The sequence below is a fragment of the Falco punctatus genome (assembly GCF_963210335.1).
Source record: "Falco punctatus genome assembly, chromosome: 2".
NCBI classification, from domain to species: domain Eukaryota; kingdom Metazoa; phylum Chordata; class Aves; order Falconiformes; family Falconidae; genus Falco; species Falco punctatus.
The window spans coordinates 20,095,700-20,114,010 of NC_137581.1; the positions used below are offsets into that span (position 1 = coordinate 20,095,700).

The 18,311-nt window shown below is 35.2% G+C and overlaps 1 protein-coding gene across 5 annotated transcripts in view; it reads left to right on the top strand.

Annotated features, from left to right (window-relative positions):
• The window catches only part of IFT88 (intraflagellar transport 88), a 57,923-nt gene that overhangs the window by 8,503 nt on the left and 31,109 nt on the right, over positions 1-18,311 (top strand). For all 5 annotated transcript variants that reach the window (XM_080374611.1, XM_080374612.1, XM_080374614.1 and 2 more), the window contains 11 exons: positions 2,310-2,414; positions 3,584-3,686; positions 4,336-4,450; positions 4,547-4,778; positions 6,311-6,381; positions 6,864-6,950; positions 9,610-9,709; positions 14,550-14,636; positions 15,328-15,514; positions 16,101-16,209; positions 17,670-17,820. In XM_080374611.1, coding sequence (XP_080230737.1) covers positions 2,310-2,414; positions 3,584-3,686; positions 4,336-4,450; positions 4,547-4,778; positions 6,311-6,381; positions 6,864-6,950; positions 9,610-9,709; positions 14,550-14,636; positions 15,328-15,514; positions 16,101-16,209; positions 17,670-17,820 — 1,347 coding nt within the window. The remainder of the gene's footprint in view (positions 1-2,309; positions 2,415-3,583; positions 3,687-4,335; positions 4,451-4,546; positions 4,779-6,310; positions 6,382-6,863; positions 6,951-9,609; positions 9,710-14,549; positions 14,637-15,327; positions 15,515-16,100; positions 16,210-17,669; positions 17,821-18,311) is intronic.

An 18,311-nucleotide genomic window follows, 5' to 3' on the forward strand; every position in this document is an offset into this window, starting at 1 on the left:
TTAATGTCAGATACGGATCCTAGGCTAGATGGCCTTTGGTTTGATCAAATTCTCATGTTCTGGAGCGTGAGCTCCAAAATTCATTGCAAAGATTAGATATGGTCTGTAATAGTCAGAGCTTTGCTATGAATCAGGAAAATTACATCATTTGTCCATTGTACACAATGTCTGTATTTGTGAATATAATTGTGTGTATTTGGCAGATTTCTTAATTAGTAATCCTTTATTTGCATGTTTCAGGCCTACTGTAGGTGAGATATGTTATGGTGAGGTATGTTATGGTGGCAGAATCTGCCCTTTGTAGAGAAATATCCAGTGTTCATTAAGAAGCATACCTGATTTGAGGTTTTCTCCTTTCTTTAAGGTAGCAATTTACCTTTGGAACTAGTACAGCAAGAATGTACTTTTCTTGTCAACGATTTTGTCTGGTGTAGTGTGAGTATTTTTCAAATACAGAATAAGATGTTCACCCTATTAGGCTATGACTGGAAGCTGTCTTGAGGACTGTCTTTCAGGATGGGTAACATCCCATATCTTTTTGCCTACTACGAAGAAGCATTGTATCTGTTGCTTTTGAGGAAGAAAAACACCAAAAACCAGCCTGTTCCAGTGCTCTGCATGCATACTTGTTTATCTGATCAAAAGATCTGGTATATACCTTTCTTCAGTTTTGCAGCAATTCCAGTGATCCTGATCAAATTAAGACAAGACTGAACATTGATCATCTTGATTATGATAGAACAGCCTAGACAGTTCCAGTATCAGGATGACACTGTACTGTGTGAGGACTGCCTTTATGCTTGTGCCTACTAGAACAACTGTCTGGAATCCTGGTCTATCTCATAGTCCTTTCCAATAATTTTTGGATTATCTGTTGTGAGCTAATAGCCTGTAGCTCCTTTGAAGAGAGGGATTTCACTTAGGATATCTTCACCTTGCAGCCCACAGTGTAGGGAGTTTACTTCCTTCGGGAGTAAAACCAGGTTTCTAATAGTGAAACTCTGGGTCCCAAAGTGGAACTTAAATCTGGTGTTTAGACTGGATGGGTCCACCCTTCAAACTGTCAAAGATTTTCTTATGTTGTACTTTTGTAATAAAACTTTTTTTCCTGCTGCTGATGGCTTCTGTTCAGAGAGTATGAAAGCAGTCTACCTAGTTATGTTCATTTAGGATAAGTATCCTTACAGGCCTATCCTAATTTATTTCTCGTATCGTTTCTGAATTTTGTCTTCACTAGGAGATGAGCTAACCCGTTTTGTTCATTTTTCTTGAGCCTCTTGCATATATGGTCAAGAATGTTCTTTGCTTCTCAGTGTCAAAGGGTTGTTTCTTATGTAGACTATACCCAACCATTCTGAGGGTCCTCTAGGATGTTTGTATTAGTTTCTGACAGTCCAGCAGAATATCCGTTCTCCTGCAGGAGTCATCAAAGTTGCCAACATCTATAAAACAGCCAAGTTGGATTTGCCTTCTATCATAAGGACTAAGAATCAAGCTATATCTTGAAGTACATCATTCACCACTAGCTGAGAAATGGCTATCTTAACTGCTAGCTATTACTTTTTAAAATCATTGCGCCCTTGCAGAGGCATACAGAACTGCTAATGGGACTCGTAGACCTGTAGCATTGCTTGTACAAAGGGTCTTGACACTGATCTGCAGAAGATTATAATTGGATAAAACAATAATTTTGGAGTTACTAAAATTGTGAATGTATTTGTGAAATACCATTTGTGGACAGATAAAAAAGTGAAGCAATTTACCAGCATCCAGAATTATGCAAGATATATATACAGTGTACCTTTGTGTGATGTGCATGTTTACTTCCTGCCTTCACTTTCTCAGCATCCAGAATTAGTCAGGGTTTATGTACAGCATACTTTTGTGTCTTCACTTTCTTCTTTCCAACACCTTCCTGCACTGGGATTGTGCAACTAAGGAAACATGCCAAGCCTAAACACTCTCCTTTTGTTTTTTTTGAGGTTTTTTTTTAGCATTCATGTGCACTTTCTATGATTAGTACAAGTAGAATAATATCCTAGGGTCACCATAATCTAGTGGTTTTGGTGTATATATGAGTGTGACTATACTACCTTAAAATTATACAGCTAAGTAGGCAACTATGTCTGCTTATTGCTAATTAACAGCTTTCTGTGGTTATATTGCTACTTTTCAGGCATTGGGTGCAGTCTGTGCATCTAAAGAAAATGGGCATGAGTATATTCTTTTCATGCTTGTTTTAAATGCGTTTGTGTTATCGTCTGTTAATAAGATTCAAGGCACTGCTAAATTCTAGTATTTTATTTAAGGCTCTGGAAAAAGCAAAAGAGGCTGGAAGAAAGGAAAGAGTATTGGTGAGACAACGTGAACAAATGGCTACTCCAGAAAACATCAACTTAGACCTCACTTACTCAGTAAGTGCTTAGAAATCTTCAATGAGTAAAAGGTGTTGGTAAAAATCCTCTTAAAGAGACATTTCGGTGTTTACTGACTCAGTGTGTGTGTGTATATGTGTGTTGTAGTTCTCCTAGCAGTGTACCAGACCAGATACGGGCTACACTTGGGGGCAGGGGAAGTTTATGAAGATAAAGTGCATTACTTGAATTTAAAAACTTAACACTTGCAAAGATCGCTTTATATCATTGAGTTTTCCTTTGCAATTTCAAGTACCAGAGAAACCACATATCAGCATTAAGTGAAGAAGGATGCCCATGAACGTTTATTCCAGCTATCTACTCACATGCAAAACATAAGTAAACCCTCTAGTTCAAAAATAAATAGTCAGAACATGTAACATGCCAAGAGAAGTAAACAGGAGAGATCAGATATTGCTTTTAACTTGAACCATAAAGTGACAGAGAATGTATTACATTAAATAGGACGTATTAATATTTCTAAATCCTGAATCTTAAAGCAGGTATCTAGATTTACATTCTGGTTTTCAAAGTAATAGTAGACTTTTTTTAAAAATGTCTATACATAAAAATACTTAGGGGGAATTTAAAGTTATACTCCAGGTAGTGCTGTAGAGGAAAGTATTTACAATGCATACATTGAATTAGGCAGACCTAGTAATTTATTTTATGGTCAAGATAAGAGTAAAGCGGGGGAAGAAATGCAGAGGTGTTTTACCTGACACCAGCAGAACTTGGGTTTTGAAACTGAAGCTTGGAAAAATTCTCTTTTCATAAACTGAGTGACCACAGGTAGTAAGACCGTTTTCCACATGTTGGGAGTCATAAATTACACACAGTTTCTGATAATTACCTTGTACGAATGTTTCATAATAGCCTCGCATTATAACATTGTGTTTACTTAGGTCTAAGGTCCACTTAACTACCATTAAAAGTCATGCTATGTAAGTACAAAAATAAAAGAATTACATAGAGTAAGTAGATTTGAAAGTTGTTTTCTTTATGTCAATGTACAAGAACAAAGGAGCATTAAAGATGGGAAGCTTAAAACTGGTAAGAGCAAAAGTTCCAAGGTAATATTAATTTTAAATTCTCTCTTATGAATTCAAGTTTATTGCTGTTGAGAGAGCAGCATTTTATCTTGTACCTGTAATTCCATTTTTCTGTAGGTTCTTTTCAATCTGGCCAGTCAGTATGCTGCTAATGAAATGTATGCTGAAGCACTGAATACTTACCAAGTTATAGTGAAGAATAAGATGTTCAGCAATGGAGGTAGGTAACATCCCAAAGTAGAATGAAATTGGTTGTCAGGCATTCAAAATGAGGACTTCACCTGTGTGGTGTTGACTTGCAGAGATCTCACCCCTTGTGTTTGACAGACAGAGCATTTGACAGAAATGAACGCTGAGTTGGTATAACTTATGTGGTTTGGCTCTCCAGCTCATTAAGTCTTTTCTTTCCATAGGCTAAGCTAATCAAAAAGCCAAATATATAATTCTCTCATGCCACACACACTGTGTCGTCTGCTTTAATACTATTTTTTTTGTTCTCTTGACTCAGCTTTCCTCGTTTGAAAACCACTTTTAGCGTTTTGCACTCCTGCAGTGCACTTTTCTCAGAGATGCTTATTGCAGCTGTCTTCCTGGAGAGCACTATAGATAATCTCTACCTCATCCCTCAATTCACAATCAAAATCAGAATACATCTTACATGATACTTCTTTCCTAGGGTTTATTACTACTTGATCTCCTTCTGGGTGAAAATTCATAGAAAGCTGTTCTGTGCAGTGCTTCTTTAAAAGGACACTGGCACCCTATAATGAAGGCAAATTTATTAAGTAGCTGTTCTACTCTGTCACTCTGAAACAATTTAAAATGCTTTGTGTTTTAAAAGTCTGTAAGTCATTGACTTCTTTTGATAGGTAGACTGAAAGTGAATATGGGAAATATATATTTAAAACAACGGAACTATTCCAAAGCTATAAAATTCTACCGTATGGCTCTAGACCAAATTCCTAGTGTCCACAAAGAGATGAGGTGAGTTTCTACTAATAGGCATTGTTCTGAAATACAACATTTGGATATATGGTTTGACAGTTAAAAATACCACCTAATACTTGTTTCTTTACTTAGGATTAAAATAATGCAAAATATTGGAGTTGCATTTATTAAAACTGGCCAATATTTTGATGCCATTTCTTCATTTGAACATATAATGAGTATGTCCCCAAACCTGAAGGCAGGCTTCAACTTGATCCTGTGTTATTTTGCTGTTGGAAACGGTGAGCAAATGAAAAAAGCTTTCCAAAAACTGATTGCGGTTCCCTTGGAAGTGGATTATGATGATAAATACATTTCACCAAATGTAAGTTTGAACAAAATAAACTGTATCTTCATATGGTAAATCAGGAGAAAGGGGAAGAGACACTGAATGCTTGGACTGTTCTGAATATGTAAATTGATGTGTGTTTGTGTATCTAAAATAACTTTTTTTTTTTACCAGCACTGCTCAGAAGTGTAAAGTAATGTTGAGAACATTCAAAACCTTTCTTCCTGAAAAGATATGATGTACAGAAAATCCATACTACATTATCTTCATAACTATTTTGTTGAAATTTATCTATGTTGACTTACGTAGCAGACTTACTGCTTTACCTCCTTTGTTTATATAAAATTTTAATAAAATGTTTATAAGCTAAAAAAGGGAACAGAGCAATGAGTGACTTAATGCACGTTATCTCAAATGAGTGCTAATAAAACTTGTAACACTGTCGTTTTCTTTTATAGAAGAAAATTTTAGTAAAGTTTACAGATGCTTATTTTAGTGTTAGACTTTGTGGGAAACTGGCCTGCCTTTGTACCATGAAGCCAGCAGCTCATGATGTTAAAGACAGGAAAAAGTACTCAATAGGTTAAAGGTCCCCTTAGAAAGATCCTCTATAGAAAGATCAAGGCAAGGCCTTTATATTCTCCTAGTGATCTTTTTTTTCAGTGATACAAAGCTTCCATTTTAAATTCTAAAGATCAGAGATACAATCTTCAAACTGTTTGAAACTGAAGAGTAGCTGTTGCTTCCTATTGTTCTAGCATAAGCAAATAAAATTTAATATATGAAGTAAATTTATTTATATTGATAAATATGTATATAAATTCTTACACATATTTTATATAATTGTATATGATTTCTCATATTAGAAATTGTGTAACTAAGGGTCATTAAACACTTGAATTAATTGAAGACTATGTAAGATTGACTGGAAGAAAAGCTTTAGACTATAGAAGTTCTTTCTAAGGATAGGCAAGCTATAGTTCTGACAGACATTGCAAGCTCTGTATTTTGTGATGAAGCAGTCAGAAAAGATCATAAAGTTTTCTTCTGGTCTTTATTTTGTCTAAATCTATGACCTGTCTTAAAGAAATGAGGAAGGGGTCCAACATCTCTGTTAGTTCTAAAAGAACTGATACAGATATGTGTGATGGAAACCACAAGATGATTGTGAGTTACTGTAATGAGTAGGTAGCACAAGTCCTCATCTGCTGAATACCACTACAGTTCAGCAAATGCTTAAGCATGCTCTTATCTTTAAGCATGTGAGTATTCTCACTGTGATTTGTAGCCTTTCCAGTCTGATACAAATGACGTTACACCTATTAACAACCCTAATGTGAGCTATGAGCAGAACAACAGGATTAAAGTAGTTGTAAATAACAAATTTTGGATTTTGTGATTAGAAAACTACTTTAAACTGAAACGACCTTTTTGAAATGTGAAAAGTAAATAAATGATGTTATAGACTATGTAATTTGCATCTATTTATGATTACAGTAATATTGTCTATAAAACAATTAAAATGCATGTATTCTGGTATAATTTGCAGTTGTTTTGTCCCCTTCCAGGATGATCCACATACAAATCTACTGATGGAAGCCATTAAAAATGACAACTTAAGACAAATAGAACGTGAGAGGTAATGGTGGAGTCTGTTCTTTCTTGACTGTGGTGCCATAGATTTTTAGCTCCTGAAAGTATTACCAGTCTTCTCATGTGTCCACAGCTCTTGTTATAAAAGTGTCCCCATAATTCTTGGGGAAGAACATGCTTGGAAGAACTGGTTGGATCACTCAGTTTAGTGTACTGCACTAAAGAAGAATACCTACCCCAAATGCTATAGGTTACAGTGCTTAAAGCTTGCAGCATGTGTTTTTTTTGTTTTTTTTTTTTTTTAAATACAACCACAGTGTACAGTGAAAGGAAAACAGAAAAAACCTGAGAGCTTTATCAGGATACAGGGCAGTAGCGGTAGCAGGGGACTGGGTAGATTGACTTCTAAGATTGTCCTGAGGAAGGACAGGGCTATCCTTGCACGAAGAAGCAAGAACAAGATTTGGTTATTTTTTCTACGTGTTTTTGAAATGGCGACACATTTTTGTGTTGGGTTTTTTTCCGTAGGAAATCCATGGCAGAGGAATACATCATGACAGCTGCTAAACTGATCGCACCAGCAATTGAGACATCTTTTGCAGTGGGCTATGACTGGTAAGAGTCAAGCAGGGGTTCTTTTTGTCTATAAACTATATGGTAATCTCTGATGCTGGTTACAAAACAGATTCACAAACATAAACAGCCTGGGAAACAGTTTGCTGCACATCTCATGCATAGCATCCAGACTGTTTTCAGTTTGCCTCCATAATGCTGTGGAGAAGAATAAAACAAAGCATTGGAGTGTATTCTGTGTTTAAAAAAAAATAATTCATTTATCATTGAAACTCAACTGTCAATTACATATTTTGAACTGCTCTGTATTAGCACAAAAAGGGCTTAAAGTTCAATTGAATATGAAAATTCAGTTTGAAAATTGAAGAACTTTTAGAAGACTCAATAGACAAATGCTATACAGAAGGCAATGATCGCTGCTCTTTACTGTAATTTTGAAGATAGCATAATAAAGACTTGGGGTGCCTAAGAAGTTTTATTACTTCATAGAGACATTCTATAAAACACTGGAATCTAAATATTACTAGGAAGGTTTATTTCTATTTCATTTATAAACTTAGTGTTTATAAATGTAAACTTAATCTACTATTTCTTAGACTTATACAAGTGTATACAATGATAGGCTGCTGATATAGTTTACTGTTTTGACTTTCGTATCCACTTCTATTTTTCCATTTACAGCTTAGCTTTTGCTTTTTGTGGTGCTTTCTAGAGCAGAATGCTCTTTAAAGCAAAATGAAATAGACACACTTCTCATAAGAACAGTATAAAAAAATTATTAGTATAACTATTCAAGATGTATTTTTAACTAGATTTTAGTTTTCCATTGTAAGGACTTACTTTGATACTTTTAGTATTTTTAATAACATTATTGGAAAATAACGGATACAAATGAATGTTGTATATCTGCAGTCACAACATTACAAACAGATATGTTCAGTGTTTGGGAAGTGAAGGAAGTTTGATGGGAAAAGATAACTTTCCTTTACCTGTTTTTTTGGCTAGTTAGGATTATTTTCAAATTTTGCAGGTCCTATAATAATGATTTACTAATAAATCTGTTTATACTAACATGAAATAATCTCTCACACAGACGTGTTTAGTCTGCTGGAGTCCACAAGGTGGTGTTTGATGGTTTCATAATCATTATAATCTTATAATCTTCCTACTTTGGTCATTCTGACTTACCAGAACTTAAACAGCATGTCTTGTGAAATTTAGCTTGCTGCTTTGCAACTTGTAAGCATGAGTAAGTCAAATTTGTTTGCTCTGTATCTTGTTTTTTGTTCAAGAAAACTGGAAAAGGTTGTCAGATACTCAGATTCCTTAGTGCTATCCACAAAATACTTGTCATGAAGTAAAACTCTCATATCTGTTCTGGCTAATTAAACAACTTCTGGTGAGATACATGAGATTGTTTTGTATATGTCAGGACAATTTATTCTTCTAGGTTGAGGTATTCAAGCCCAGTGAAGAAGTTTAACCAGCAGTCTGAGCTTGGTTTTCCAAATATTACACTTTGTTATGAGTCCTCTGAGTATTAAATGTGCTTTTCATCAGATTAATTTTATTTACAGAAATAAAATGGGGACAAACAGTCTTAGGATTTCATAACGTCTTACTTAAAATGTGACATAATCTTGGGACTGCTTTGTCATATTCCAGAAGGAACAGTTGGATAGTTAGAGCTCACTGCATTTTATGGTTAAGACTTCAACAGTAACAGCTGATAAATGGGTTTTGACTTTTATTACAGAGTCTTTGCAGAAATTGCTATTTTTTTCAATATATTTTTTTCCTCCAACATCAAAAGGCATTTGTCTGCTTTGTATAGACACTGTCCATGTGCCAACCCAATTGTAGCAGCAGACTGTTTAATTTAACAAACAATTGTTGGCAAATTAGCCAACTATTAGAAGAAAAGAAAAAGGCTTTCCACCACTCAAAAAAAAAAAAAAAAAAAAAAAGTGGAAGGGATTAAAGAAGCATCCCACAAAGTTGCTCAGTTAAGTGTGCTTAATTCCAAATAGTTTGAGAGAACAGTATATGCATACAATAAAGAAGGGTTTTGTTTCAAATGATTAGGAAATTTTAAAGTACAGCACATCAAACCCTGGAAGATGGTGTCTGTGAGTGAACATCTTAACTGTCTGCTGCGTTCTGTTCTGCCCCCATTTTGCAGAAGACCCTAAGCCAAAAGTAACTGGGTGATGACCAGAAAGAGGTTTATTATGACAACTTTATTATTATGTAGCTCAGGGACACAATCTGCAGTCTCTGGCTTTGTTCATTAAGCTATTTTATGGGTTTGGTAGTATATGCAACAGGAGATACGGTTTGAAAAATCACCCGATAGAACATATCCAAAGAAAACGGTTTGAAAAATCATCTTAGTCAGTATCTGACTTCAAGTATCACCCAGTGATGGGAAATGATATGTATGCAGCAGACTAAAAAAAAAAACAAACAAAAAAACAAAACAAAACAAAAAAAACAGAGCAGGCATACTATTAAGGTAGGTTACCAGAATAAAATATTTTTTCAATTTTTTTTTTAATCAAAGTGCTCTTTGCTTCTGTGAAGAAGGAATAGCTAAGAACAACTTGTTTCGGAAAGCAAATTGGCTGCAAAAATATGTAATTTAAAGTGGCATTTGCACAGATGCATTTTGTTTATCATTATGGCTTGCTTTCTGTTGCAGGTGTGTTGAAGTAGTAAAAGCTTCCCACTATGTAGAGTTAGCCAATGACTTGGAAATAAATAAAGCCACTACCTACTTGAGGCAGCAGGATTTTAACCAGGTATAGTAACATTTCACATTACTACTTTTTAATACTGTATTGGCAGAGAAGTCTGTCTTAGTCACAGCATATTTTTCAGCAAGCGAAAGATTTATGCAAACGTAATAATTACATTGGTGCTGCTTAGTCATATTTATAAAAATGCTGCAAGAGATGAGTTTTATCTAAATGAAATTTCTGCCACAGAAGTTACAGTGAATGCAGTTCATGTGAAAATGTAAGACACTAAATTTAATCATCTTCACTGGGTGTCCAAGCTGTCATTAAATTAGTGGAACTGTAGTCAGTACAGTCAATAGAGCCTGGAAAGCATGTTGCTAATCAACGTGGAGGTGTTTTCATTAGTATGAGCTGAATCTTTCTCTTGGTTAGGTTGACTATAGTACCAAAATGTATGCAGATTCAAATCATATGTGTTATTATTGTTAATGTTATGTTATTCGCACTGTTCCCTATGTACTACAGCATTCCCTAAAGTACTATAATCTGACCTTGGACTTAAATTAAGCATCTGCTCAGGAGTTTGGACAGTTCTGCATCTCTTACAAAAGATTGCTCCCTTGGAGGGCACAGAGGGCTAGGATGAATCACCATTACTGAAAAGATATAATAGCAGTTAAAGACACAGTGTGTATTAGCAAAAAAGGTCATAGAACAGATACAGTGTTGGTACTTCCAAGTAAATATAGCTCATTGCTCAAAATTCATTACTTGGTAGGAATTTAGAAGATAGGTCTACCAAAATATTTGTGATTTTACAGATTTTATCATGTGTTTTATTACATGTTCTCTTTTCATTGTTTATATTTTTTAATATACATGTGAAGTCACTTTTGGTTATGCTGAAATTATTTATTCATGTTTATGTGGATAAAGCCTCTTTCTGCAGCTGGCTGTCCAGTCACTAGTTAAAAAAATTTCTGCCAATGAATTTTATGCTGAACTGCCGTCATGTTAAAAATCATCATCAGTCTCTTGCTAATAAGTACAGCAGGCTGTTAACTGTAGCTTTCCTTTTCTGCACATATAAAATGCCCATGCAGGTGTATAAATTAATACCACAACTTACCACATTTAAGTTTTTGGTATTATTTAAGTGAATGCGCACCTTTCTTAGGTTTTATTTTAACACAAATGCATTTTTTTGCTCTTAATCACATTTTTATAGGTTGTTGGACAACTTATAATACAAGTTTTTTGTCAAAATTGTCATGTGATCTTTTATTTGCCTGTGAAGAAAGGCTTGGTTTGTAATGTGAGCAGTTGGAAAACAGCTCCACCTGAACAAAAAGAAGCTTGTATATCTGTCAGGATTATTTGCTCGATTTCCTTCTGACATGCACTGTTCAGTATATTCAGTGGTAGAAATACTGAATAATAAGAAGGAATCTAGCAGCCCCTGGATTTGCACGAGTGGCAAGAAGTATGAGAGATCATATACAGCAAAATTATAACTGAAGCTGAGTACCTCTGTTATCTTCTAAGGTCCTTTACCTTCATGTAGCTTGGAGGGATGCACATAGGACCATGTGCTTAACTTTAGCCTACTTTTCACAGAATGGTTGGGGTTGGAAGGGACCTCTGGAAATCCTCTAGTCTGACCCCCCTGCTAAAGCCGGTTCACTTAGACCAGGTTCCACAGGATTGTGTCCAAGTGAGTTTTGAGTAGCTCAAGAGAAGGAGACTACACAAGCTCTATGAGCAGCCTGTTCCAGTGCTCCATCACCCTCAAAGTAAAGTTCTTCCTCATATTCAGGTGGAACCTCTTGTGTTGCAGTTTGTGCCATTGCCCCTTAACTTGTCTTTGGGCACCACTGAAAAGAGCTTGGCCCCATCGTCTTGACCTGCCCATAAGATACTTGTTTGCATTAGTAAAATTCCCCTCGCAGTCTTGTCTTCTCCAGGCTAAACAGGCCCAGCTCTCTCGGCCTTTACTTATAAGGGAGATACTCCAGTCCCTTCACCATTGTCATTATTTTCTTCTCATATTTAAGCTCTTCTGATTTCCTGCTCTTGCTCCCCTTGTCTGTCCTGTCCTCTTCTCCTTCCCTGTAGACAGCGCAAGAGAGTTATCCTTTATTATACTGCATGTCTGACTGATAGCTTTTTGGACATCAGGAAGCAGTTTGAGAGTTTGGAAAATCTGGGAAAATCTTGTAGCTTTATTGATGATAGCTTTTGAAGGGTGATAGTGTTACAGGTAGGTATGCAGTTTTATGTTCTCAAGAATTTGCTATTTTGATGGTAATTTTTTGCAGTTTCCAGTTAGTGTCCAGGATAGGTTTAAAAAAAGGCAATTGTCAGAGGTAAAATGAGATGCAGAGATTGTTGGTGAGTTTTCTGTGGAGTACTCCAATGGACAGTGAGAGAAGGGTGTTGGAAGTTAGGAGTAAGTGGAGAGGATGCTCTTTTTATTTTGATCATGTGATAGAAGACCTTTAACCTGCGCTGGAACTACTAAATAGTAGAGTGGGACTCAGAATGGTGATTGCAGTCTTCCCCCCAGCCCCTAATAAAACTGCTGCAACTACTTGTGTTCATACTGTCTATTGTTCATATACTTACTAATTCACCACCTGCTCAACACACCTTTGGCTGAAGAACAAGAATGGAAACTTCTTGAAATAGTTTCAAGGCTGAGAGTTTTACTGTGTTTAAAAAAAATAAAATAGATTTCTGTTGTAATGGGCTTCACTATGTGCTTATTATAATGAATAAATCATTTAAAAACAATCCTAGCAAAAAAAAAACCAACCACCAAGCTTCAGGGTGGAAATTACTCTATACCTCTAGACTGCATTTTATTAGTAAGAGGTTGTGTGTATTAGACATTTTGAATGTTTTCTTAATTTTAAAGAAAAACTTTGAAAATTAATTCAAACCCAAAATTCTTCAGCTTAGTCATACAGCTCCTTAAAATCTCTGGCAGACACTGCTTGAGTCAGGCAAGCTGCTTAGAAGTTTAATTTCTATAAGCAAATAATTAAGTACATTGGAAACATGTCACAAAGAAAAATTTGGACAATCTGTGTTTTGATTGTTAAATCAAAGTAATTGTTGTTGTTGGGATTAAAATGTTAGATCTTTAGAAATATATAAATTTAGCTGATGATACAATGAGAGCGTTTCTACTTTGTAAGGGTGAAAGGAGTATTCCTATGGATTTTCATCCTAAGGCTCATAATTGCTGAAATGGTTCAAGAGACTTGCAACATAATTTACCAGTAAAGGTGAACAAGAGTTCAGAGTCATGTGAACTTTTTGTTATACATGAAAAAGATATTACTTCTAGTCTAATCATTATCATTAAAGGTTCCATTTAGCAGTAAAAGCAAAGGTAAACAAATCAGCTACAATGGGAATGGCTTTTCAGAAAGTGACTTATGAACTATATAGCTCTAAGCTCACTAAAAATGAATTCTGTGAAGAAGCAAGTCTTAGAAGAGTAGAGTACCTCAAGTATAGTAATGTTGTACCTGTAAATACTTGGGACCATTCCTTTTTTGGAGAAAGTCACAAATGTATATAAAAGTTTAAAATTATCATAGTCAAAGTCTTACATTTCAGAGACCACAAAAGCTAGAGCCTAACTTTTGAAACACTTATTCTTGAGTGAAATTGGTGTATTTCTTTAGAGAACTTTCTATTATTAGGAGAATATTATGATCTTTAGTAGTACATATTTCTTGGGTGGAATGTAGTTGTCTGAATTAATGAACTACATCTAGCTGTATGTATGTTGTCATTTTACACGCCACTAGTACAGTCATGGTCTTTGTGTAAAGTAACTGTAAAAACAGTATGTATTTAAATTAAAATAGTCAATTAAATTAAATTAAATTTTAAAAGTCAATTAAAACTTGGATCCTTTATGCTTGTTTTGGCATTCCACACAGTATCATTAATTCACTTTGACATGTAAAGGAAGAAGGAAGCTTTTGTATTACTATTGTTGATGGCTAAAATCAAGTTGCCACATCTGTTTTGTAATAGATGATCGAACTGGGCTCACTGTGATAGTCTTAATAGTTTGTGTAGTTAGTATAAACATTTAGTGTAAAGAAGCCAGATTTTCCTAATTATTTAGTCTGCAGTTACAAATGTTATCACATAGTCAATGAAAAAAGCACTGCCTTTTATTACAAAGTTTCTTTGATAGTTTATTAGCTATAAATTTGTTTACTACTTGTGCATAAACTTCTTTATTTTGAAGTTTATGGAATTTAGTTTTCATGTAGAAGTTTTAAGTTTGGTTTTGTTGATTATTTTTTTTTTAAGTCTTCTGGCCTCAGTCTTCGAGTTTGAGTACTTACCAAAACTTAGACAGGTGTCACCATCTTATTACACAAAACAACTGCAAGTTGAAATCCTACACTGTGTTGCATATTATTTTTTATATAGCATGTGCTTTTTTAGCTTTTTAAGAAGAATTTTAATGTTGGTCTTTTTGTGTTCAATTAAAGAACTGGAAAAACAGGTATGGGAATTTCAGTTGGTTGAGTAATGTAAAGCAAATAATATATGTCTGGTTTATATGTATACAATTGTCAGATATCTGTGTACTTCAAGGTAGCCATAGCTAATCTAAATTTTGAAGAAGTAATAAATAGCCAATACTACTGAAATGTTGTGATCCAGACTAATATTACGTATCATACAGATACACTTCTGTGTGTACATGCTTACAAGTGTGTTACAAGCCCTAAATTATCTTGTATGTGAGTATATGAGTTGATAATTTTAGCTGTTTGTTACTGTGAAGTTTATCAATGTTTTCTGAAAGAATTTTGGTGTAAGTTTGCTTCAGTGGGAAGTAAATTGTTGCCATATTAACTTCTAGGCACTGGAGACTTTAAAAATGTTTGAAAAAAAGGATAGCAGAGTGAAGAGTGCAGCTGCAACAAACCTCTCATTCCTCTATTATTTGGTAAGTGTTTGCATCAACAAAACTAGATGAGAACTGCAGTGTATGTAGCAACTTCTGTATCTTTGTAGCAATTTTTGTGTCCAAATAACCTCTGTAAACACAAGGAAACTGCATGTTCAAGGAGTTACTCTGGAACACCCGTTCTTGGCTATAGTTGAAGTTTGGAGCATGTCCTTTGTATCCTGTTGCTGGGAGGAAGAGCCAGATGGAGCCCTAGGCCACAGAAGTGTGCCTGCAGTGTGATTTGTGCAGAAGTCTAGCAGCTGCATTTAAAACTTGGGTCCTGAAGACCCTGGCTCAACTTCAGCAACATGTGAAGTATGTAGCTTAGGCTGGTGTGTTTGTGTATGAAGTTTGTAGGGTTTATTGTTGGGAATTTATTTTTGTGGTTTTTTTTAAAGAAATAAATACTACTTTCTTGCAACAAAGAAAGCTTCCAGACAGAGTGGGACAGAGTGGCAGAACACTTCTCAAGTGTTAAATTCTCTGAAACTTGAAAGAGATAGTCTGCCTTATGCAAATACATAAGGAATATTTTAGGACTGAAGAATGTTGTGGGTTTGTGTTTTTTTTTTTTTTTTTTTTTTTATTCTCAGTCGTCTGAAATTCCACTATATTAACTGTAAGAAACCACAGCTGCAAGAAAATTGACTGACAAATGACTAATACAATGTTTGTTTCATTCATGTAGGAGCATGAATTGGCACAAGCAACTAACTACGCAGATTTAGCTGTAAATTCTGATAGGTACAATCCAGCAGCTCTAACTAACAAAGGAAATACTGTTTTTGCAAATGGAGACTATGAAAAAGCAGCTGAGTTTTATAAGGAAGCTCTCAGGAATGATTCCTCATGCACTGAAGCACTTTACAATCTCGGTAAGCCAAAGGTGCTTTTGTGATTTAGCTTTTGTCTAAAGCTAACAGTAGTGTTTCTGAGAATCTGGCTTTCAGAGTTTTCCTGTCTGTAAGTATATAACACTAATTATTATTACTTTATTCAGTAGTTTATTTTATGGCAAGTATTAAGCTGTATTTCTTATCTGTTCTGCAAAAAAATACCAGTGTTAACAACATCATCTGCGGTCATTGCAGATGATTAAGTCACTTTGAAGCTAAAAATTTCCTACTAAAAATATACCAGTTCTAGCATTATTAAACCATCAGATTAATTCCCCTCCAAAAGCCCTCCTTTTCCTTAATTCATCTCTTTCAAAAAGTGAGATTACATATGTTCTTGGTCTTTGGTTAGGTTCATGTTCCTTGCATTTATCAATTCAGTAAGTCATACTAGCTGGCAAGAATTATAAGCATGGTGCTCTCAAATAGAGTCCATCAGTGTCAAGGCAGTAGCACTGCCTCGGAGTACTGTGTTCCTATTTCATTTTTCTTGGTTATTCTGTCAGTTAATATGCCGAAGTCATCTTTTTCTCATTGTATTAATACTGTAACCTTTAATTTTTAGGTTTAACATACAAGAAGTTAAACAGAATAGATGAAGCTTTGGATTGTTTTCTGAAACTCCATGCAGTCCTTCGAAATAGTGCCCAAGTCCTTCACCAGATAGCAAACATGTATCTTTTTATGGATTATGATAAGGAATGTTGGTTTTAGTAAACTCATTTAATCTGAAATACGTGTTTCAATCATGACATGATGACTTAAAAATTTACTGTAGCGTCCATTATTAGGGTGATCATGCATAGATTCATGCTCTGATGTTTGAAAGTGAGAACAGAACTTAAAACCTTCTTGGACATTTCCAGTGAAGAAATACATTAAAACTGTTCACACTGTGGGGAATACATTTAAACTCAATATTAAATTATCATGTAATATTTAAAATGCTGCTGATTTTATTATGAAAATGATGGGGCAGACACAAGCACAAAGGAGTAAAATCTTTTAAGGAAAAAAAAAAGATAATAGTTGATGAAGTTCTTTTCGGAAACCTGTTTTCAGATTAGTTAGTGTATGTGTAAGAAAATAATTGTCTCCCAGCACTCAAAAAGCTCAATAGATTGAAAAGCTGAGGAGGGGAGGTTTTGGCTTTGCACATCCCCAGTGATATTCTACACTGTGAATTTCTTCAACAGTGCTACTGAGGATGTGCAAACCATAAAAAGATCCTCTCCAAGGCGTCGCAGATTCCAGTTGCTGTACTACACTTTCAAGATTAATGAAGGTAACAAAAATATATTTTAGTCAGTAAAATAAGTAACCTCCAAAACTACAAAAGGGCTGTGATCTCTGTTCCTTGTATAGCCCCTTTACAACAGCATAAATGGCCCTACAGTTCCTGTCTGGGGGAGGATTTATCTGCTCCAGTGCTGTATAAAACTGCTTTCCGCCAATAGTCACAACCTTTTTCCATGAAGGGTAGGGTGCAGCAGAAACTGAAAAAACACTTTGGGCAGTAGCTGCAACTCGTGTTGCTGCAGAGGTCTGAGCTGTTGTGCTACTCAGGGGTGACTAGCTGGGCGAGAGCACACTGCAGCCCTTATTACAGCTAAGGCTGCTGCTGTTCTCTGGATCAGAATCATACAGTGGCTGTGCTGTGCTACTTAGACATACAGCAAAAAATCTCACTGCACACAAGTCAGTTCTTGGGATAGCAGTTTTACCTAATCACTCACTTTATGACAAATGATGTATTACAAAAAACTACGCAAGTTGTTAAGGCTACAAATAAATTGCCTGGTTCTTAAATTTCATTCTTATAAATGAAGAAGTCAAAATTAGTGACACAGAGGGAGGAGAAACAAGCCCAAAGTTCTGTTGAGCTCAAGTGTTTTTAAGGTGAAAGAGCAGCCGTAGCCTCTGAATATTTCTCTTCCTCAGTGTAACAAAAATACTTTCTGATATGGATAAATTATGAAAATAAGGGTGGGGGGGTGGGGGGAAGGCCAATGTTTCTCCACACTACAGTGGCTGGTGTATCTGTCCAGCGTATGGATTACATTATGTAAAGTAGTAGGAATTCTAACTAAATCAAAATATCATTGGCATCAGTCCTTGACTGAAGAAAACTCAGATATGAGATCATGGAAGACCCCAATCAAGCCATGGAGTGGCTCCTGCAGTTGATCAGTATAGTACCAACTGATCCACATGTACTTTCAAAGCTAGGGAAATTATATGATAATGAAGGTGATAAATCCCAAGCTTTTCATTATTACTATGAGGTATTTGTCCTTTATTGCTTTTCCAATGCACTTTGTCATAGTTAAAGAAATTTTGCCATAGATTCCTATATCAAATTAGCAATTGAATCATTTAAACTCTTTAAGATGTCATCTAGAAAAGAAAAAAAAATTGGGAGAGAGAGTTGACAAAATCTAATTTTTGTAGTCAGATCCTAAGGAAACAAATAACCTGTATTTTCATGTAGTATTCGACCTCAGACTTTCATTTCTTGTATGGTTGTTGTTTACATTGACCCCTAACAATTTTAATTTAAAATATAATGAAGAAAAAACATGTGTAGAATAAATGTAATTTTACAGTTGTGTAACATGACTGCCTTGATTGGAAACTAAATCTGTATAATGGATATGGAGGTACATATGTAATGTGTTTATGTAAGTTTATATATATGTTTTAGGGGTGTAGCTACACACTGTGTATATACAGTTGCCTAAAGATAGGCATCCTCTCTTATTTCAAACCAGCCATA